Genomic DNA, 17,674 nt, shown 5'->3' with positions numbered 1-17,674 from the left:
TCAGCGGTTGAACGGCCGGTGGCGCGGATGCGTGTTATGAGATGAATATTCGATCCCTTCCAGAAAGGAACCCTGCCAGTGTTGGAGTTATCGGTAGCTGGAAACGTGTAATTTGGTGTGAAAGACAGCATTATTAACTGGGACAAAATGGCTTGGGGCCATTTAATAACAAGCGGAATTGCCTGGGTATATCCATCCCCTTCTCTTTCTATGTATTTGAAACAATGCTAAGGCTTCGTGAACATTAACAGGCTGATGAAACTGAAATTACATCCATGGGTAGCAGAGATGGACTTGAATGAATATTTGATTCGTGGTAACCCCTAGTATCCTAGCTAGGAGACAGAAAAATGGCATACTAAAAGCAAACAATACCCTTCCGATTGCCACGGCTTGCGATGCTTCAACACATTTTCCCCATGCAGTTCGATTTGTATTACTCACAGTATGCAATGTAGCGGGCGGCTGTACTAACTGATCACGGCTTTTGGCCAATGGCAACATATCTATCTCATCAGTCAGATGAGTGGAACCTAGACACTCCAGAAACCCAATCTATAGGACACTTACAGCGGGAAATATGCCTTAAGAGATAGGTTATCTACCTCGGTGCGAGCTTGGGCGACAAGTACCTCAAATTCTTCTCGAGACATGTTCATTCGCTTCATAAGTGGATATAATGCCAACGAACCGAGAAGGCTATAGACATTTGGCCTATTCATGCTTCCTATCCCACGCAAACGGGCGTCTGAGAAGTGTCAGTGAGCATTCGTTCAGGAAACGGCCGTTCAATACGCTTACCATTTGGCCAAGGAGCCAAAGGGACATTAATCAATGTCGTTTGGATATTGGCGAACCCGGCAGATTCCAGAAGGCCTTTCAAATTCATTGCAACTCTAGGGTCTTTCACGTCCTCGATGCTTTGAAAATATTTCGAACTCCACTGCCTCAAGGCGTGATCATGGGTAATAGTACCGTTATCTGATTGTACATTGAAGTATATTTCGACCATTTGTACCCAACCGCCACGTCTCAGCGTTCTAATTGTGAGGATGATTTGATCAGTCGGACTATTCCCCTCAGTGCAACTACCTATTTCAATCGTGCTTGTATAGTTTTATATATTCAAGTGGGTTTAGGATAGCTGCTTACTTTTTTATATCCCTAATATAGCTCGGCCATCTCTGCCTATGCAATCCGGAAGCGACAAGCCTGGAGTGAACAACGTCGAAATAGTTTGGTTTAAATGTGAACGGTCGATTTAAGTCATCAACCTAGTTACGAGAAGAAAGTTAGCCAAGGAAATCGCCCGATGGATGGGGTAGAATGAAAGTCTGGTGGTACCCCCGAGACTTTCGTCTCGAGTGCCCAGCGTCCGGTATGTGACTTGACAATTGAATCGCAGGGCTATAAATTAACGGGGACCCAAGGCGAGGTACCCGAAACTATCATGTTCAACTGACCTGCAGCCATAGGTTCTCAGGCGTTTCATCCGGCCTCATGTGCGGAGATATATCTACCCCGATAACCTTCAAATGGCATTAGCATGGGTCACTGTGAGCGCATCATCAGTACCTACTTCACAAGATGGATATTTTTCCGCAACTTCGACAGCCCAACTTCCGGTCCCATAACCGCAATCAAGAACTCGTTTTGGCGAGTCCACTGGAGGAAATATCAATCGCTCGTCGAAAACTGTGCTGAGAACGCGATGTTGTAGCTCCAGTCGTTCAATTTCATCCTACATTCTGTCAGCCGACGGACTCTGGCAATAGATGAAGTGTTTGATATGAGCCTTACATCGTCGATAGGCCCAAAATAAATGGCATTTTCCACAGAGTAATTTTGAAACTCTCTCCCTTGATATGTGATTAGTTCAAGGAAACATTCGTCTAATTCCGTGGTTCCAGATTCCGGGTTCCTGAGAAGCAATACTGGCGTCAGTTATTTTGCACTTTGCGGGAATCACGGAATCACAAAACGGGATTTTGGTACATGATCTTAGCCTTATTTCGGAATATATTCCCGATATATTGCGAGTATCCAGGACTGGGGGAAGGAGAGAAAATTGACTCTGGAATGGTATTTTCTGATGCACGAATGGTACCGACTAATATTCTGGTTGAGGTTGGAGTGCGGTCAAAAATTGATGAAGTACAATACCCCTTTCGTTTTGCACTGATGCCTTCGCGTCACTGAAGTTACTGTTAGATGCGGAAACGGATTGAGCTTAGATTTGTTCAGGATAGCGTCGCATTCGGTTCAGATCAACCGGACTTTTATATTGTACAGTTTTTTTGTTCCGCAGTGCGTACCCCTGTCTTGCATCAATCTTGGAAAAGAAAATCTTAGGGATGTTGAGCGTCGGAGAAATCCAGTCGCGACTGACTGCCCGTCACATCTACTGACCATCCGCAAGGCTCCTCTTCTCCGCCTATTTCCCGTGCGATTCCCTCATCGCCAGCAATGTTCGCTTTGCTCTTAGTCGAATTCGTGGTCTTGGGGCTCCATAAAATTAAGGCGAAAATGGCTAATAACGCTCCTACAACCGGGCCAAAGCGATATGCATGGTTAAACGGGGAGAAACTAATGGCGAACTGGATGGAGAGAGCCATGTTAAACTGGCCTTAACTAGTTGGGTTTTCATACCACTGGACTGCAGAAATGTCTTTCGAAAGTCCAAATTACCAGAGCTGACGATTGGTGAATCCAAAGTCACATGGTTGTGGTATGACGGCCGGAGGCTGTTCCTTTTCAAAACGGCTGCACACTCTTGAGCATTGCCTTTGGGTTGGTGGTTTCGAATCAGAAATCTGACTAGGACTCTCAGGCCCCTCTCAAAATTCAGATAAATTCCATTATTCGTCCCACAACGAAAGCCTTCCCGTCGGTAGAAATTCTACTTCAGGTGGGACCGGGGTTGGGACAAGGATTGATGATAGTTATTGAGCCTTTAACCCGCATTGTCAGGTGCAACAACACGTCATCGAGACCTCTATTCTCGGTTGCGACACTTGCCATAGAATTCTAGGCGTGTTCTATTCTCTTCCCAGTGACATGGACTTGGGATTTCCAACTCCCTATCCCGTGTCCGTCGACAACGGAACCAACTACTTGCCGGGGAAAAAATACAAATGAAAATGAAATGTGGATACGGAATAACCCCAATATATTGTCAGTCTCGGTTGGTCCCAGACTGCAACTTTGAGATAGATCGGACAGTAGCGATCAATATGGCAGTCAGTTTAGCTTCAACTGAATAGAAGGGAAGGATGTTTATTGAGGAAGAACAACTCACAAATTAACATGATTCCTGACAGGTGTGTAGCATAGCGCGGGAACCGAACACGACTTTATCCATGGATGTCCACTTATGATGCATATCACCAACCTGGACCTGCGGTTGGCGTGTCCTTGTCGTCAACACCAAAACCAAGGAGAGAAACTTTTGCGGTGCCCTCTGTCTTCGGTCCAAAAAGATAACAATCTCGCCCTCGTTCCTTTTATTCTGGTCCACGCGGTGACCATTGGTGCCTTGAACTCTATGCTTTTTGAACTTGGTCCCTCGAACGCCCAAGCGTTATGCACTTGTTTTGCAGTTCGCGAAATTAAATTTAAAAAGCTGGGACCACAAACACGACGAATGAAAGTCTATGAAGTCTCATCAGTAGGCGGTGAGCAAACGTTGATCGAACTAAATTGAAAGCCAAACTCGAATTGAACGATATTTACGTAGTCATCTGCTGCACGTAATTATTTGTCCGGTGTGGTGTCAAATCTCCTCCCAGTTTGTCGGGTCCTTTTCAGCCCAGACCCACTTGTCTAACGATGGTTGCCATAATGCGAATTCTTATCGACCCGTACGTCGACTTTCAACATTTCGACCCGCGGCCCACCATTGACGTGGCATCCTTCCTTTCGCCAGGATATGCTTCTCCTTTCAAGACCGAAGCTAAAAGGCGCGACCTATTTTTCAAATAGGCAGAGCGATCCTTGGATATTCCAGGTGCCATTTCATTTCTGTACGGAACGGAGGAAAGTGAGGAAAATAAATTTAGATTTCTCTGTTGACAATAAGGGAACTCTAATTTCAATGTTCAGAAGAAGTCACTGACTTGACATCAATACTGTTCAAGTGGTGCCTACACTACAATAGAAAAAGTTCATTCTTTCTCAAAAAATGATCCGAGATTGATGAACAAGAGCATCAAAATACCCCCTTTTTTTAACGCTGAGTTCAATCTGCTCCTTTTTCCGCAGCAACTTCCTTTTTCTCCTGCGTGGCGTTTGCAGTTTCTGTCCATGCGCACGGTGTAGCACGAGACCCATCTAACCGAAGCACACACACAGCCTATAGTTATTTTAGCTTTTGGATCGAACTTGCTTACTCCGTACGGAGTACATTGTTGCTTCATTTATCGGTTAAGCGAATGCTTTTGCAACATCTCACAATTATCCCTTTCGCGAATTATGGGATATTGTGCTTAAAGGCTGTCCTGAAATTGTGCCTTTTTCCAGATTCAGCTTATTCGATTTCATCTAGTTATTAGTCACTTCCTGAGTAACCCTTACCATTCCATTCCGCCTGGAATCTAGTTCTCATTACTCCTCTACAAATACAAATCCCCCGCCAAATAATCAATGCGTGGACGCGTTACGGCTATTAGCTCTCTAAGCTCGGGATTTAGGCTCAGAGCTTCCAGCGGGAGAGCCGTTTATTTGCACATTCGCAGGGCCTGATCACCAAGAAGTGGTATATTATTTGTGTAGGATTGGTGGGGTCGGTGGGATATCCGTGCGGTGACGACGTCGCGATATCTACAAATTTCTTCGTGTCTCAACGAAGGATATCAGGCTGCGTGGTGGGGATATCCACTCTGATTGTTTGGCATAATATTGAGATTAACAGAGTGGAGGATGTCACCTGGAACTTTCCAGCCGTTACAGGCAGATTACTTTACGGCGATGGGGTATTATTATTATTGCTTGGGTGAGGCATATGGAGCACCAGAAGACATCTAGGCGTCGAAGTTGCTGTTACACTAGGGTCTTGGGTAGTTTTTGGCCCTTCGGGGCCTCCATCACCCTTCCCCCCGCCCTGGTTGGAAAGGATATAATCTATGTATATTATTATATTGGCGAGTTATGCTACTTCCATTCGTTCTGCAGAATACATAACTACCGTGTGGCTTGCTGATCTGATCAACCATGTGGCTTGGCAGTTGAAGTCGAACTTGTTGCAAGAATGACGTCGAAGTTTTTACTATTTCACCTTGTTTCAAATTTTTTTTTACTCCCAAATTGACAAGCTGAAGCAAATGTGCATCAATAACTCGCGACAATGCGGGATCCGTCCGAATTAGGGTTTGAAACCCAGTACCATGATTCAACGATGCATTGGCGTCTGGTTATTATTGGCTCAAACATGAGCGTTCGGGATTGGCTTGGGGCCTACCAATGGGCTCGCTCGTGGGGCCTGATGAGTGGGAAAGGGAAGGGTTGCAGTCTTAGACGAGGTCGGTCGGCCAAAAGCCTCCCATGAGAAGAGACGCAAACTTCATTTTGCCTTTGATTTAATTTGAATTGTTGTTTCTTTCCTACTACCAAAGTAGGACAGAGATCTTGTTGCCTCGAAATACAGTTTAGTTGGGTTCCGGGCACTCTCTGACAGTTTCCTCACTTGAAACCTATGTTCGTCGATTTACTACGCAAGCAGTTCAACTTGCGCTTAATCATTTCAACTTCTGGGATGTCTTATGATTAAGTTATTATTATTATTATTGATGACTATCATCACCCCTCCAACCCCTTCCCCCTCACATCGACTTTTTCCGAGACCCAGAAATCCGCGTTGCCAGCGGGTGGGTGGGTGGGCGAGCGAGCGAACAATAATACTTACAAAAAAAAAAAAAAAAAAAAAAAAAAAAAAAAAAAAAAAAAAAAAGCAAGTCATGAAGTCTCCGCATGAACGGATCAGAGAGCCGTTTAGTCCTGATGTTTAACGGCAGTTTGCCAGTTCGGGGCGTGGGATGTGGAGCTATATTCGTTCCGTCAGCTCAGCGTCATGCCATGCCGTGACTGGGCTTTTTATTTTATTTTAGTTGGTTGAAATTTATTCTGTGGTATAGTTCCCTGGTGATAGTCACAACCTTCTTTAAAGTTCGAATTCGCGTTCCTAAATTGTGTCATTGGAGGGGAGTCGCCGAGTCGGTGAAAGAATAATGGGTGCTGATAAACGGTTGATACCATCGCTGGTCGCTTTCTTGCCCCAGCTCTTCTTCTAACGAGAGAGGATTTTGAAGGAGACTGCCGTACTTTTGTTCTGTAACAGCCAAGTAACGTATTCCTTTGCCAGACATTATTATTTCCCGTAGAAACAAACTAAACCAAGTTTTTAGTAGTACAGACGGTACTTTGCTCTCGGTCCATTGTGATATAAGATCGAATAGGATCCGTAAGTCGTGCCGATTGATTGTTGCCGTAGCTCGCTTTGACTGCCACCATGTTATATGGAATTAACCAAGCCTATGTTACTATGTAGAAGAAGTTAGAAAAGTAGTAAAAACCATTTATTAGACTACTAATATCATAGTAATATGTTTTAGGTCCTTTGTTACTTTGGCCAATACTTCAGAGGCGCGGCAAATCCCACCCTTCACCAAACCCTTGCTTCCAAGCTAAGCATTGTTAACCTCTCATGCCCATGCATGTCTATACTCGCGAAACAGTGGAAAGGAAACAGTTAAAGTTTAAACGAATACCTGCTTTATTCCGGAGCAGAAGTTGAAGTTGTGATATTGTCCTTTGTTTGGGTGAAAGGTTAAAAATGGTTCCGAGCGTTCGGGACCGGTCCTGAGCCAAAGTTGGGAACGCGCGCTTACGAACTTAAGCGCCGTGCGCGCTGTGTCGATGCCGAAGGTTTTGGAAAAATAGCAGACATCGAACGCAGGACAACGCCAGATGAGGGGGGTGGGACGGAGTCTGGAAGAATGCTGAATACCATATTAAACTGCTCTAACATCAACTAATATTATAATTCATCCATAATGCGGATGCGAACATTGGATGGCAAAAGAACACTCTGACAGATCTGAAAAAGCCCCCTCTGCCTATTCCAGTCGGCCCGAGAACATAGTTGTAATACATCTATCTACCCTTTTATTAATTTCGTTTTTATTCCTCTGAGACAAGTTCCGAATCCCTGTTTTAACCTTTGTCGGAGAAAAAAAAAATAGTTATGGCCATACTGTCCCACTTCAGCGCCCTTTTTTAGGACGGTTATTCCCAAGAGACCCATCGTTCCCACGGAGGAGTCAGCTTCCGACGGCTAAAAGTACACAAACTATCATGAGGTGTAAATCAAGTAGATTTCTTGTTCCTCTCGCGCTCCGCCTTCCGTAGCGCACGTGCTCGAATAGATTCGTGGAAGGCTTTATTATAACCCAGAACGAGTTTACCCATGGGTCCTAGAACTTGCGTGAGAGCAAATGCCATCACACCATGACTCCAGTAGGGCGCAGAGGTATACGCGTATGCCGACAAACCGCTCCCGCGACCAATTTTGCTGAGGGCTGCTCGAACGAAGTTGCGCGGAACGGGAACTGTAACGGTGGGCCTGCGGATCTTGGACAGGGCAGATGTCACTAGGTGGCTCTGGACAAGCTCAACCTGCACCCCGTACGGCTTCAGCTCGCTGCCTAGGGCAATCGACCAGTATTGCAGGAATGCCTTGCTCCCGGAGTAAGTAGCCAACAGCGGGGTAGGAATCATGCCGGCAAATGATGCCATGGTCATGATTAACCCACGCTTGCGCTGCATCATTCCCGGTGCAACCAGCTGGGTGATGCGCAGGGTGCCCATGCAATTGATGGTGATTATACTCTCCATTTCTTCGAGCGGGGTGAGGACGAATGGGGTTGGCATGCTATGGCTGCGGCCGACGTTGTTGATGAGGATGGAAATATCGAGATCCTGGATCAAGAGCTTGAGTTTCTCGTAGTCGTCATCGTTGTTTTCAAAGAAGTCCATTGCGAAGAGTTTGGTTTGTACGCTGGGGGACTTGCTCTTGATTTCATTGGCGACATCATCTAGTTTCGAAGTCGTACGCGAGACGAGGAGGATATTGTAGCCCGCGCGGGCGAGCTGGAGAGAGAATTCTTTGCCAATTCCATCTGAGGCACCGGTGACAAGTGCCCAGCTTCCTTTTGGTCCGAATTTGGAGAGCTAGATTCGACGGAACAGATAATAAACTGTTAAGTGACAATGCTCGTAGACAAGGGAGTGCAAGAGAGTAGGAGCTGGGAATGGCCGTACCTTCTGCCCCGGCAGGATGAAAATACTGAGTAGGGCACGGAAAACGTTAAACAATTTGCATGCTGTGAACAATCCTCCAGTCAAGAGGAGGAATAGAGCCGCATTCGACTGCCAACCAGGGGCTGGGGCGAAGCGGAACTGTGACAGACGGTCCATACAGGCGCAGGCCAAACCCATTGCTTCGCTTACGGATCTTTTCAGTCAGTGAAAAGGAAGCTGTTGGGGTGGGATATTCCGTCACGGGATAGGAGGATGGTTGACAGCGCCGTCGGGATGTTTTGCCAAGATGAAGCCTGCTCTTTTTGATAAATATTGTTATTTATTGTCAACAAAACTGCGTATTTATGGTTGTTGGTGAAAGATAAATACGTCCGAGAAAATACAAATGGCAGCCCGTGGTACTCCGTACGGTACCGTATGATACAGAAGCTATTTACGCCAATACAACTCAATCCCTGAAAACAGGGCTCAGATAATGGAAATTAAAGTCAATGGGGATTTAACTATTTAGATAAACATATCAACTCTCGTCAGTCCAGATCCTCTGCAAATTCACAGAGATCACAGTGTATTAAACGCGTCCAAATCGTTAAAATTGTGAAGGCAATCGAATCCGTCAGCTCTATCAAAATGTCTTCTCTCCTCTCCTACCTCCCGCAGCATGAGGGCTTTCTCCCCAAATGGCTCCTTTTCGTATGTCCCCTCTCTAAGGGCCCCTGGTCCATTCAATATCACTCACCCCTTTATCTCAACTCTCATCAAGGCTTCCCTATTCAATGAGAAAAGTAACTGGAAAAACTAATCGCACAAAACCAAAAACCTGCAGCTCGCCGTCGTCTCCACCTTAAACACCTCCCGCGCCCTCATCAGCCCAACATACACGGCCCTGCTATACAATAATAGCCCATTCAACGCACTGCAATCGCGCACCTTTGGCACCTGGACCTTTATTTCTGCTGTCGTCCGCGCGTACGCTGCCTTCCACATCAACGAGCCTCACATGTACGACCTGGCCATGTGGACGTTTGGAACTGCCTTTGCGCACTTTGTGAGCGAATGGTTGATTTTCGGGAGCGCGAAGCCTAAGGGCCGGTTTTTAAACCCGCTGTGCGTCGCTAGTGGGACGCTGGCGTGGATGGCGACGCAGAGGGGTTTCTATTTGGGATAGGCTTGGGTTTGTCTTGACGTGGGTGGGTGTGGGTGGGTGTATTTTGAAGAGGTGGGGAGTTTGTGTAAGGAACAGAATCTGAGATTATGTACTCTAATTGGGATTTTCAGATCTATTTTTATAGGTAATCGGGTTTACTTGGTATGGTGTTACCTAGGTATATATCAGTGTTGACTGGAAAATTGAAATGAAATAGAGCTATTGTTGTTTGAAGTGTGGTACTACTGGTTTCTGCCTTCTGGATTGGACATCAACGATATATAGAATATAATATCTAGTTATGCTAAAACCACTTCTATACCGAAAAGACTCCTTGACGACATTAATAGATATACACAATCTTCCAATATACATGCCGGTTGATCTATTCCAAAAATTACTGGGGTTGATTGTTTAATGTATCGCGATACAAAGCGCCAGCACAATCCCGAAGTCGAGCAGCTGCTTGCTCAGGCGTGATGTCCCGTTGGGGTTCCGCAAGCATTTCGTACCTATACGACGCCTGGTTAGCCATCATCCAAAGAGAAAATCGCTTCCCTTATTGCTCAGTATATATATGTGGATAGGATACACCAACCCAACCAAAAACTTCCTCACAGACGCACTCCTCAACAACGGAGGATAGAAATGTAAATGCAAATGGGATGCCTCGATTTCCTCTTCAGAACCGCATAGCGGCGCTTGATGGATACCCATGCTGTACGGAAAATGCGTCTCAAACAAGTTATCATACCGCCGTGTGATTTCGGCAATTGACTCAGCTAGTAGTCCCTTTTCCACTGTAGTCAGATCGACAAGGGCGCGCTTATGTTTTTTGCTGATTATCATGGTTTCAAAGGGCCAGGTCGCCCACCATGGACAAAGGACGAGAAACAGCTCATTCTCGAATACCACGCGCTCCTTCCTTCGTGACTCGAGGGTAGCGTAATCCTGCAGCATGTGCCTGCCATTATTCTCATGACGGTATTTCTGCAATTGGGCTAGTTCTATCGTAAGTTCTTCAGGGAGGCAGCTGAGCACCCAGACTTGTCCGTGTGGGTGTGGATTAGAACAACCCATGGTGGAGCCTTTGTTTTCAAATATCTGCATGTAGCGGAGCTGTTTTTTTGGTAGCGTTATTTGAGAAACCGGCGACTCTGGCGATATGGGCGTGAGCGAAGCGGCTGCTGCTAATGGGGATGTTGGCGATAGGTGAGAGACGTATAGATCCGTCCAGGTGTCGATGATAGGCTTGATCTCGGCTGGAGAGAGATCTGCGAGGGTGCGATTGTGACTGGCGGAGAATGTGAGGACATAACATCTTCCCGTGACAGGTTCGGCTTGGAGGAATAGAGAGGAAAGGTCTGCAAGGGGTGTCGGGCCACAAACATCATTAGCAAAGCTAGCACCTCTCAACAAACATCGTATAGAAGGTGAATGAATGGATGGCGTTTTCTTCTACGTACCGTCATGGTCCGATTCTGGTTGATACGCAGCTTGCTCCTCCTTGACCGCACTGAAGTCATTTATGAATATAAACGTGTTCTTGTATTGCGGATTCTGATCACCTTGCGCCCGCTTGTTTCCAGGGCACAAGTAGCAGGCAGGGTCGTAGACTGGCAAAGCGGTTTTGGACGGGGATTCTTGTTGACCCCTATGAATAATTTATTAGAGGCCATACTGTGTACTGACGAATCTCTTGTGTTGGGAGCAAAGCTTACTGCCATGGCCTCTTTGTACGGTGCGGGGATACCAGGACGTAGGAACCACGCAAGATGTTGTATCTTCGATGCGAGATATCGTCGAGAACGGATTCCACCATTTTTTTCTGATAGTTTTCTCTGCTCAGAAAAATTCCGGATGAAGATGCGATTCTCCAAATAAATTAGAAACCAATGAGGATGAAGCGGTTGTGAAGATATTTCAAGACCCTTTTTTCTTTGCAGCCTCGATATTTAACCATCTGATATACTACAGCCGCGCAAGTTCGGGAAACTATAGCAGACCCGCGCGGGGAACTATCCCACCAATGACGTCGAAGACTACTGAACTTTATGAATAGCTTAACGTAACTAACTAGTTAAATAGTTAACTAGCTGTTGTATGACGTTTCTATCATTTACTAGGAATACAAAGAACAACTGTTATTAGTAGGATAGGCTTATAACTATTTCAACGCTAGACATCAACTCACTCCTACGCAAAATTTCTAACTGGACTAGGATCTTTGATGTAAAAGGAAATAGCTTAAATTAAAACCTATATTTTATCTATCAGACTAAATAGTTCTCAGAAACATTATCAAATTAAGTTAAATTAGCCAATATTCGCCAGCCATTCTAATTATCCACACAGTTGCTCAGCTCATTTCTATCAAATTCAAGCCATCATACAGCAGATACTTCATTTTGATGTGGCTCTTTCCACCAAACATGATAGAAAACAGATCAGGCAGAGCATTCGACAGATCTATACCTATGTCAATCGAAGGTCAGGAGCTTGGTCAAGTTTGATACCCGCTTCCTCCACCAGGTGAGGAAACCATCTCAGGATCCTGTCCCGGAAAACTTCGTAACCCGCCCCCATGCGTACGACTCGCATGTTCTCAACATCAAAGTTGACCCCGCCCCGACCGTATATGTGCCACTTCTGCAGGCCGTAGTCAACGATTAGATCGACGCTTTCACGGACGGAGGGTTCAATGTCTTCAACGCGGAACCGCTGCCCTTGACCGGTCAGATTTGCAGAGGTTCCAAACATTAAAATACCCTGAGGGTCTTCGTCACAAAGCCGGCCGAGTTCTTGCAAGAATCGGCCTTCTGGAACGGCAATACTGATCGTATCTCCCTTAGTAACTTGAGAGAACGTGGCCTTGTCCAGAGCTGCGAGGCGCGGGTGCAGGCTATGAGAATTGAATTTCGCGATAAGTCCCACAATCATCCCCAAGTCTTCTGTCACTACACGGGTCATTTCAAATTTCGATTCCGGTAAAACGTGGAGCTCCCGATGCTGTCGATACGTTCCAATAATTCCAATATTATGATTAGGTTGGCGGAGCTTCGAAGCAAAGATCCGCTGGATACCCTCTTGAGTGCTGGTCATGAGTGCATAGCCAACATCCGTCGGGGCGATGATAACACCCCCGGACTTGAGAGTGCCGTACGCTTGTTGGGCATCGTGGGATATACTTGGTGCACTACCTGGAGATGGAACAACGCGAGGCGCCATAGAAAAGATTAGATGCGATCAAATCTGCATAGAGGGAGGGCAAGGCCATGCAAAGCTTTGTTGTGTGCATGCACTGTACCCTCCTCTCCTTGAGTCAAGAAGCAGCTAGGAGTTCTATGAATTTAGAGCACTCAACCATGAGCTAGTTAAACAACACAAGGGTCTACGAATCAGCGTATCAGTTTGAATGGAGCTTTAATCATAAGAGTTGATTGAACATGTTCTAAACCTCGGCCGGATAAGTTAAACTTACGGCGGGGTTCTTCATTCAACCAAAACTACGTCATTCCTCGCTGGATAGGATACCACTGTTGATTTCTGTATTATTTCCTAGACCCTTTCCCTTAAACAACTCCAATCACAACCCAGGATTTCGGCTGGTGAGAGTGAGTGCACTACTAGTGATAGGCCGGAGTGTAAGTGCACAGCATGTTTGTTTTATTTTAAATAATGCAGCTCACATGGATAGTGTTGTTCTATTATTAGTCGAATAACCACCCACCTGGAACGTACATGAATGGGGATGGCAGGTGAGGTTATGATAGGAAGGCAGAAGATCCCTTACACGGATACAAACACCTGAACAGACATCTCGGGCTAATTAACTGTATGGTCTCTTGTTAGTATCAGCCATGTTAACCGCAGCGAAGCCGTCGACTCACCACAGAGCCACGCTCCTGTCTCTTCCAAACGAGGTATGTACTCCGCGCTTTATTTAACAGCCAGCCAAACTTCCTGAATTCCCATTGCAATCTACATCTCTCAAGTAACAATTTTATTGCCAGCTCATCCAACTTATTCTCGATCTCTTCCCGATCCGCTCCCTCCTCCCTCTAACCCTTGTCTGCCATCGCATCCATGACATCATCACGCGCCTCATCCATTACCGCCTGAACGCCCTCGTCTCAGCTATCGAACCCGATAACATATTCCTCGAATGCTACCACCCAGTCTGCAAACCCGTAGGGCGGTATTTGAAATGCGCGCATTTGCACACTGACGTCCTAACTAACGGCGCATGCCCCCACAGCAATGACACCACACAGAATGACTGGCATCTCCATCGCAGCCAAATTGACTCGTCAAAGTTTTCATCAGTAGGATATCTGGGCCGTTTGAAAGAGTCCTACACCCACTTTCATCCGCTGTGTCATACTGGACCGTGGATCAACACCAACATGCACACGGCTCCTCCGCCGCGGTACATACCAGTGGGCTCTCTGAGTTCGGAACAAACTCATAGCACGCTCATCAGAGGCTCCATTTTTCTTGATGAGAATGAGTTATTCTCGCAGCTTATTACAGGAATTTGGCTTGGGAGACAGAATCGGCAGATATGTCTACTTGATGGTGGTGTTTTAAGACTTTGGAGACAGTGGTTGGGAGATATGGATAGGAGAGGGAAATTCGCAGGAAAAATGGCATCGACAAGCCCGGCCAAAGGCTATGGTGGTGGTGGTGGTAAGAGTTACTATACATTGGAGGTAGGGAGCGAGAATCGTGGTGGAGAGTCACCGGTTTATCCCTTGGAAGACCACAGCGTCGTCTGGCTTGGAGAAAAACGGGCTGGACTCAAGTTTCGCGCCTGTCAACAGAGGCGAACGGAAAACCTGTCGTTTACAGATGATTCTGGGAGTGATGAGGCCGATGAAGGCGACAATGACGATGGGAATAACCCTGTCTGTTACGACGTTGAGATTGAAGGTTGGTATCATATTCTTAACTGCCTTTAATGTTTTAATCAATCGCTTGAGGCCTTTAATTTTATTGCACATCTTTTTTTTACAATTGAATTTTAACCTTGTGATCAGAGCTTCTTGTGCGGACTACGACCCTCTTGCTGGCGGCGGATAAGGGCTTTTGGGTACAATAATGGTTGGGATACTTAGATTTCGGTATAAAATCGCGCCCACGCATATAGGGGCAATGGAAGGTTGGGTTAGTTAGGGGAAGCGATTGATTGCTGTAGTTAAATAAGGTACCTAGGTAATTCTAGATGTGTTAAAATTATTATTTTTATTAGAGCAATTACATCATCCTAATGTTGAACAGACAAGCATTCCTTCCAGTCTACCAAGCCGGTCTATTTAGCTACCCAGGGTTTGGGGCCTCATAGCAGATGAAACTCAAGAATTTCCCCCTTTCCCTAATTCTCGAATTTCAAGCCTCCCTCCTCTCTCACCACCCCATGAATGGTCGAAAGGTCTCCCTTCTCCCCCTTATGCTTCTTGATACCTTGCAAATACCCATCCCATCCGCCAGCTCAAGCCCTTTCATCCCCACACCAACAGCGCTCGCCACATCCATTGCATGCCTCGCATCCCTCCGGGCCAAATCTATCGCAAACAACGGCTCCTCACGCCTATGGTATTCCCCCAAGCGCATGCGGTTGGAATAGGCGACATAGGAACCCGGATACATCAGTTCGAGAAAGTTGTGCAGTGAGTCAACACCAAGGCCAGATTTCTCAGCTATCGTCATTGCCTCGGCGACTGCATCCACCATATTTAGGCCTAGCGAGTTACCTAGGACTTTGAGCAAGCTTGCTCGTCTAGGGTCTACAGCTGGCTCCTCCTCGTCATTATCGTCATTGCCAGCTGGGCCACCGGTTGGTGAAGTTGACAGGTCTAGATTTGCCCGCCCCATAACGCCCGCGCAGAATGGCTTAACCCTTTCCACCAACTCCATCTTCCCAGCCAGCACGCATATCAGTTATCCTGCATCAGCGACGGGAGGGGTGCCAAAGACAGGGCATGCCACGAACAACCCTCCATGTGACTCTACTAAGTTTGCTACACGCCGTGTAGTGTCCGGGTGTACCGGTGAGCAGTCTATGAATAGCTTTCCGGCTATGTTGCAGGTGCTTATAGCTGTTTAAAGTGTTTCAATGACGGCGTGATCGTCTGAGAAACAGGTGAAGATGATTGTGGAAGATCCGACGGCTTCTGTGACGGTTGGGGCAATGGTGACGGGTCTGGCCAGCGTGGAAGCTACGTCCCTTGCGCGAGATTGGGTTCTGTTGAGACTATTAGGGGAGTTTGGAGGGGATATTTGGCGACGAGGTTCCTGACCATCCCCTGGATCTGAAGTGGGTTTGGTTAGTTGTATACAAAGCTATTTCTTGGGCCTTTAAATATAGCTCGACATACCCGTCCCATATTCCCCAGACCAATCCAGGCTACTTGCTCTGCCATGTTTTGTTACTGGCAAGGAATGTATGCTATTTTTTGAGGGGTGTTGTCGATGATTGAGCAGTTGTTGCTGTTCAATGCTGCTGGTCACGCCTATCTGTCTCTCTCTGCTACAACCTATCCTCAACTCCCAAGTCATCATAGCTGCCGGAGCCTCATATATCTCTGAACCCTCTCTCTAGTGTGGCAAACTTTGCTATTTCTTGAAAATAGAGGCCATGAGTTCTGTTCTCATTATCATAAGACTCAATTTCCATAATTCGGTTTGAGCTTTTTACCTGCCAAAATTTCGAGGAATTGAAAACTTGGCTTCACTCTTCTCACTTCTTAAAGCTCTTCAGATTGCACTACTTACTACTTTAACAGGCCCTTCCCAAATCTCGCTGCCCGCCACACCGTCCTGTACACACCCATCACCACTAGAAACTAGATCTTTGCCCAACAATTTATCCAGCGAGTCCGCTACTAGGGGTGCGATGTTTGGCAAACTGTGATATATTCAGGGCGCCAAGGTAGGGGTAGAATTTACCAGATATGCTCCAATTGCTGCTTCCATGCGCCTTCAGGACACTCAGAGAGGGACAAAAGCGAAGGGATTCGGGCCTTCTGTGCGCTCGCGCTTGACGGAATTGGAATTTTATATGCACCCCAGGTGTTGTTAATATGAGACTGGTTCACATCCGGAAATCGCTCATCTGCAGAATATTCCTCTGTACTCACTAGAAAACCAAAGAAAGAAAAGAAACTACAATAACAGGGCTAAATTCCTCCTTAGGAGTGAAAAAAACAGGGGAGGAATGTTTTGACTGACACATGATGGTTGATATTTTAATTGTCAACGATATGTGAAGACAGACGTTTCTAGATAGAGAGAAACATGCCTCCCATAGATCCAGGACGGGCAGATTCCCCTAAGCTGGTGCAGTCGGGCGCTGCTAACTCGGGATTCATTCCTCACTGGATCCAGATGACATCAAAGTATGCGTCACGCGGTGGGCAAACCGATGTATAGGTCGACATCAGACATCCATCCCCAGCGTAATATCCGAACCGAGCGTGAATGGTAAAGCCTTTCCCTTCTCGTGAGGCTCTGGTACTAGGGTTGCAGCCGTATTCTCTTCTCATAGAAGTGATTTCTATAGTATCTAGGGGTGTTGTTGGGCAGTATCAATGTATCGACCGTCAAAGTTTGGAGGCTAATAGAGGCTCACTGTGCGGGCTGGTTAGTTAGCCTTGAAAGTGGGTGAATTAGACGATGGATGTAGTATATTTCAAGGATTCGAAATAGGAGTCTTAGATCAGTAGCGTCGAGTGCTGTGAATCGGATCCCGCATATGTGCTGTCTAGACGGCATCCTCATGTACTTCAGGTGTTCCGGGGCACACTGAGACGGAAGTTCTAGGATTTCGATGGAGGTCCTCATGATTTGCCGGTGGCCGGGAGTCAAAGGTCAAGCAGCAGAGTTTCAGCAAGGGGAGCCGTCATAGATGATAGAAAGCAAAGAGCGGTGATGCCTTCCATAACAGATAAGAACAGATCTAACTGTTTATACCCAATGTGTTTCCATCTAACCGTCCGTTGCCCGGGAAGATGTTGTTGGTAAGGTATCCTTTGGCACAGATTGCCTTCAGCCACATGACATGTCATTGGGGAAAATATCCTATGGGCGAGAAATAACAGAATCGATTGTGAAGCGTGGGCAGAACCCAATAATATAGAAACCAAGGGATGTCCTGCTGATGATATCTATATTTGCTTTTTCTATTCTGGTGGTCCACTCCATCAGCACACACAC

The 17,674-nt window shown here is 46.4% G+C and overlaps 8 protein-coding genes across 8 annotated transcripts; 2 read left to right on the top strand and 6 right to left on the bottom strand.

The window, feature by feature from the left end:
* Positions 1 to 478: 478 nt before the first annotated feature.
* Positions 479 to 2,615, bottom strand: BDCG_06399 (uncharacterized protein; the record flags this gene model as incomplete). Its single annotated transcript, XM_045422135.1, has 8 exons — positions 479 to 506; positions 571 to 748; positions 802 to 1,040; positions 1,153 to 1,274; positions 1,464 to 1,529; positions 1,580 to 1,741; positions 1,801 to 1,921; positions 2,410 to 2,615. 8 exons carry the CDS (start codon positions 2,613 to 2,615, stop codon positions 479 to 481), a joined length of 1,122 nt encoding a protein of 373 aa, XP_045277844.1.
* Positions 2,616 to 7,359: 4,744 nt separating this feature from the next.
* Positions 7,360 to 8,490, bottom strand: BDCG_06397 (3-ketoacyl-CoA reductase; the record flags this gene model as incomplete). Its single annotated transcript, XM_045422134.1, has 2 exons — positions 7,360 to 8,223; positions 8,314 to 8,490. The coding sequence occupies 2 exons, from the start codon at positions 8,488 to 8,490 to the stop codon at positions 7,360 to 7,362; spliced, it is 1,041 nt and encodes a 346-aa protein (XP_045277843.1).
* Positions 8,491 to 8,943: 453 nt separating this feature from the next.
* On the top strand, positions 8,944 to 9,481 carry BDCG_06396 (ergosterol biosynthesis protein Erg28; the record flags this gene model as incomplete). The annotated part of the gene is made up of 2 exons (XM_045422133.1): positions 8,944 to 9,006; positions 9,140 to 9,481. The coding sequence occupies 2 exons, from the start codon at positions 8,944 to 8,946 to the stop codon at positions 9,479 to 9,481; spliced, it is 405 nt and encodes a 134-aa protein (XP_045277842.1).
* A 376-nt stretch (positions 9,482 to 9,857) lies between these two features.
* On the bottom strand, positions 9,858 to 11,282 carry BDCG_06395 (galactose-1-phosphate uridylyltransferase; the record flags this gene model as incomplete). Its single annotated transcript, XM_045422132.1, has 4 exons — positions 9,858 to 9,972; positions 10,059 to 10,824; positions 10,927 to 11,114; positions 11,182 to 11,282. 4 exons carry the CDS (start codon positions 11,280 to 11,282, stop codon positions 9,858 to 9,860), a joined length of 1,170 nt encoding a protein of 389 aa, XP_045277841.1.
* A 413-nt stretch (positions 11,283 to 11,695) lies between these two features.
* Positions 11,696 to 12,899, bottom strand: BDCG_06394 (uncharacterized protein). Its single transcript, XM_045422131.1, has one exon. The coding sequence runs from the start codon at positions 12,686 to 12,688 to the stop codon at positions 11,936 to 11,938; it is 753 nt and encodes a 250-aa protein (XP_045277840.1). The 5' UTR covers positions 12,689 to 12,899; the 3' UTR covers positions 11,696 to 11,935.
* A 421-nt stretch (positions 12,900 to 13,320) lies between these two features.
* BDCG_06393 (F-box domain-containing protein) lies at positions 13,321 to 14,561 on the top strand (the record flags this gene model as incomplete). The annotated part of the gene is made up of 3 exons (XM_045422130.1): positions 13,321 to 13,383; positions 13,474 to 14,392; positions 14,500 to 14,561. 3 exons carry the CDS (start codon positions 13,321 to 13,323, stop codon positions 14,559 to 14,561), a joined length of 1,044 nt encoding a protein of 347 aa, XP_045277839.1.
* Positions 14,562 to 14,638: 77 nt separating this feature from the next.
* Positions 14,639 to 15,376, bottom strand: BDCG_17301 (uncharacterized protein; the record flags this gene model as incomplete). Its single annotated transcript, XM_045426445.1, has 1 exon — positions 14,639 to 15,376. The coding sequence occupies one exon, from the start codon at positions 15,374 to 15,376 to the stop codon at positions 14,867 to 14,869; it is 510 nt and encodes a 169-aa protein (XP_045281671.1). The 3' UTR covers positions 14,639 to 14,866.
* A 186-nt stretch (positions 15,377 to 15,562) lies between these two features.
* On the bottom strand, positions 15,563 to 15,882 carry BDCG_17300 (uncharacterized protein; the record flags this gene model as incomplete). The annotated part of the gene is made up of 2 exons (XM_045426444.1): positions 15,563 to 15,802; positions 15,838 to 15,882. The coding sequence occupies 2 exons, from the start codon at positions 15,880 to 15,882 to the stop codon at positions 15,563 to 15,565; spliced, it is 285 nt and encodes a 94-aa protein (XP_045281670.1).
* Between the last annotated feature and the right edge of the window lie 1,792 nt (positions 15,883 to 17,674).

The sequence above is a fragment of the Blastomyces dermatitidis genome, assembly GCF_000003525.1.
Source record: "Blastomyces dermatitidis ER-3 genomic scaffold supercont1.6, whole genome shotgun sequence".
Classification (NCBI taxonomy): domain Eukaryota; kingdom Fungi; phylum Ascomycota; class Eurotiomycetes; order Onygenales; family Ajellomycetaceae; genus Blastomyces; species Blastomyces dermatitidis.
Note: the sequence above shows the minus strand (reverse complement) of the source record. Positions and strands in the feature narration are given on the sequence as shown.

Coding starts and splice junctions, on each gene's coding strand:
- BDCG_06394 (XM_045422131.1), bottom strand. CDS start 12,688: ATGGCGCCTCGCGTTGTTCCATCTCCAGGTAGTGCACCAAGTATATCC.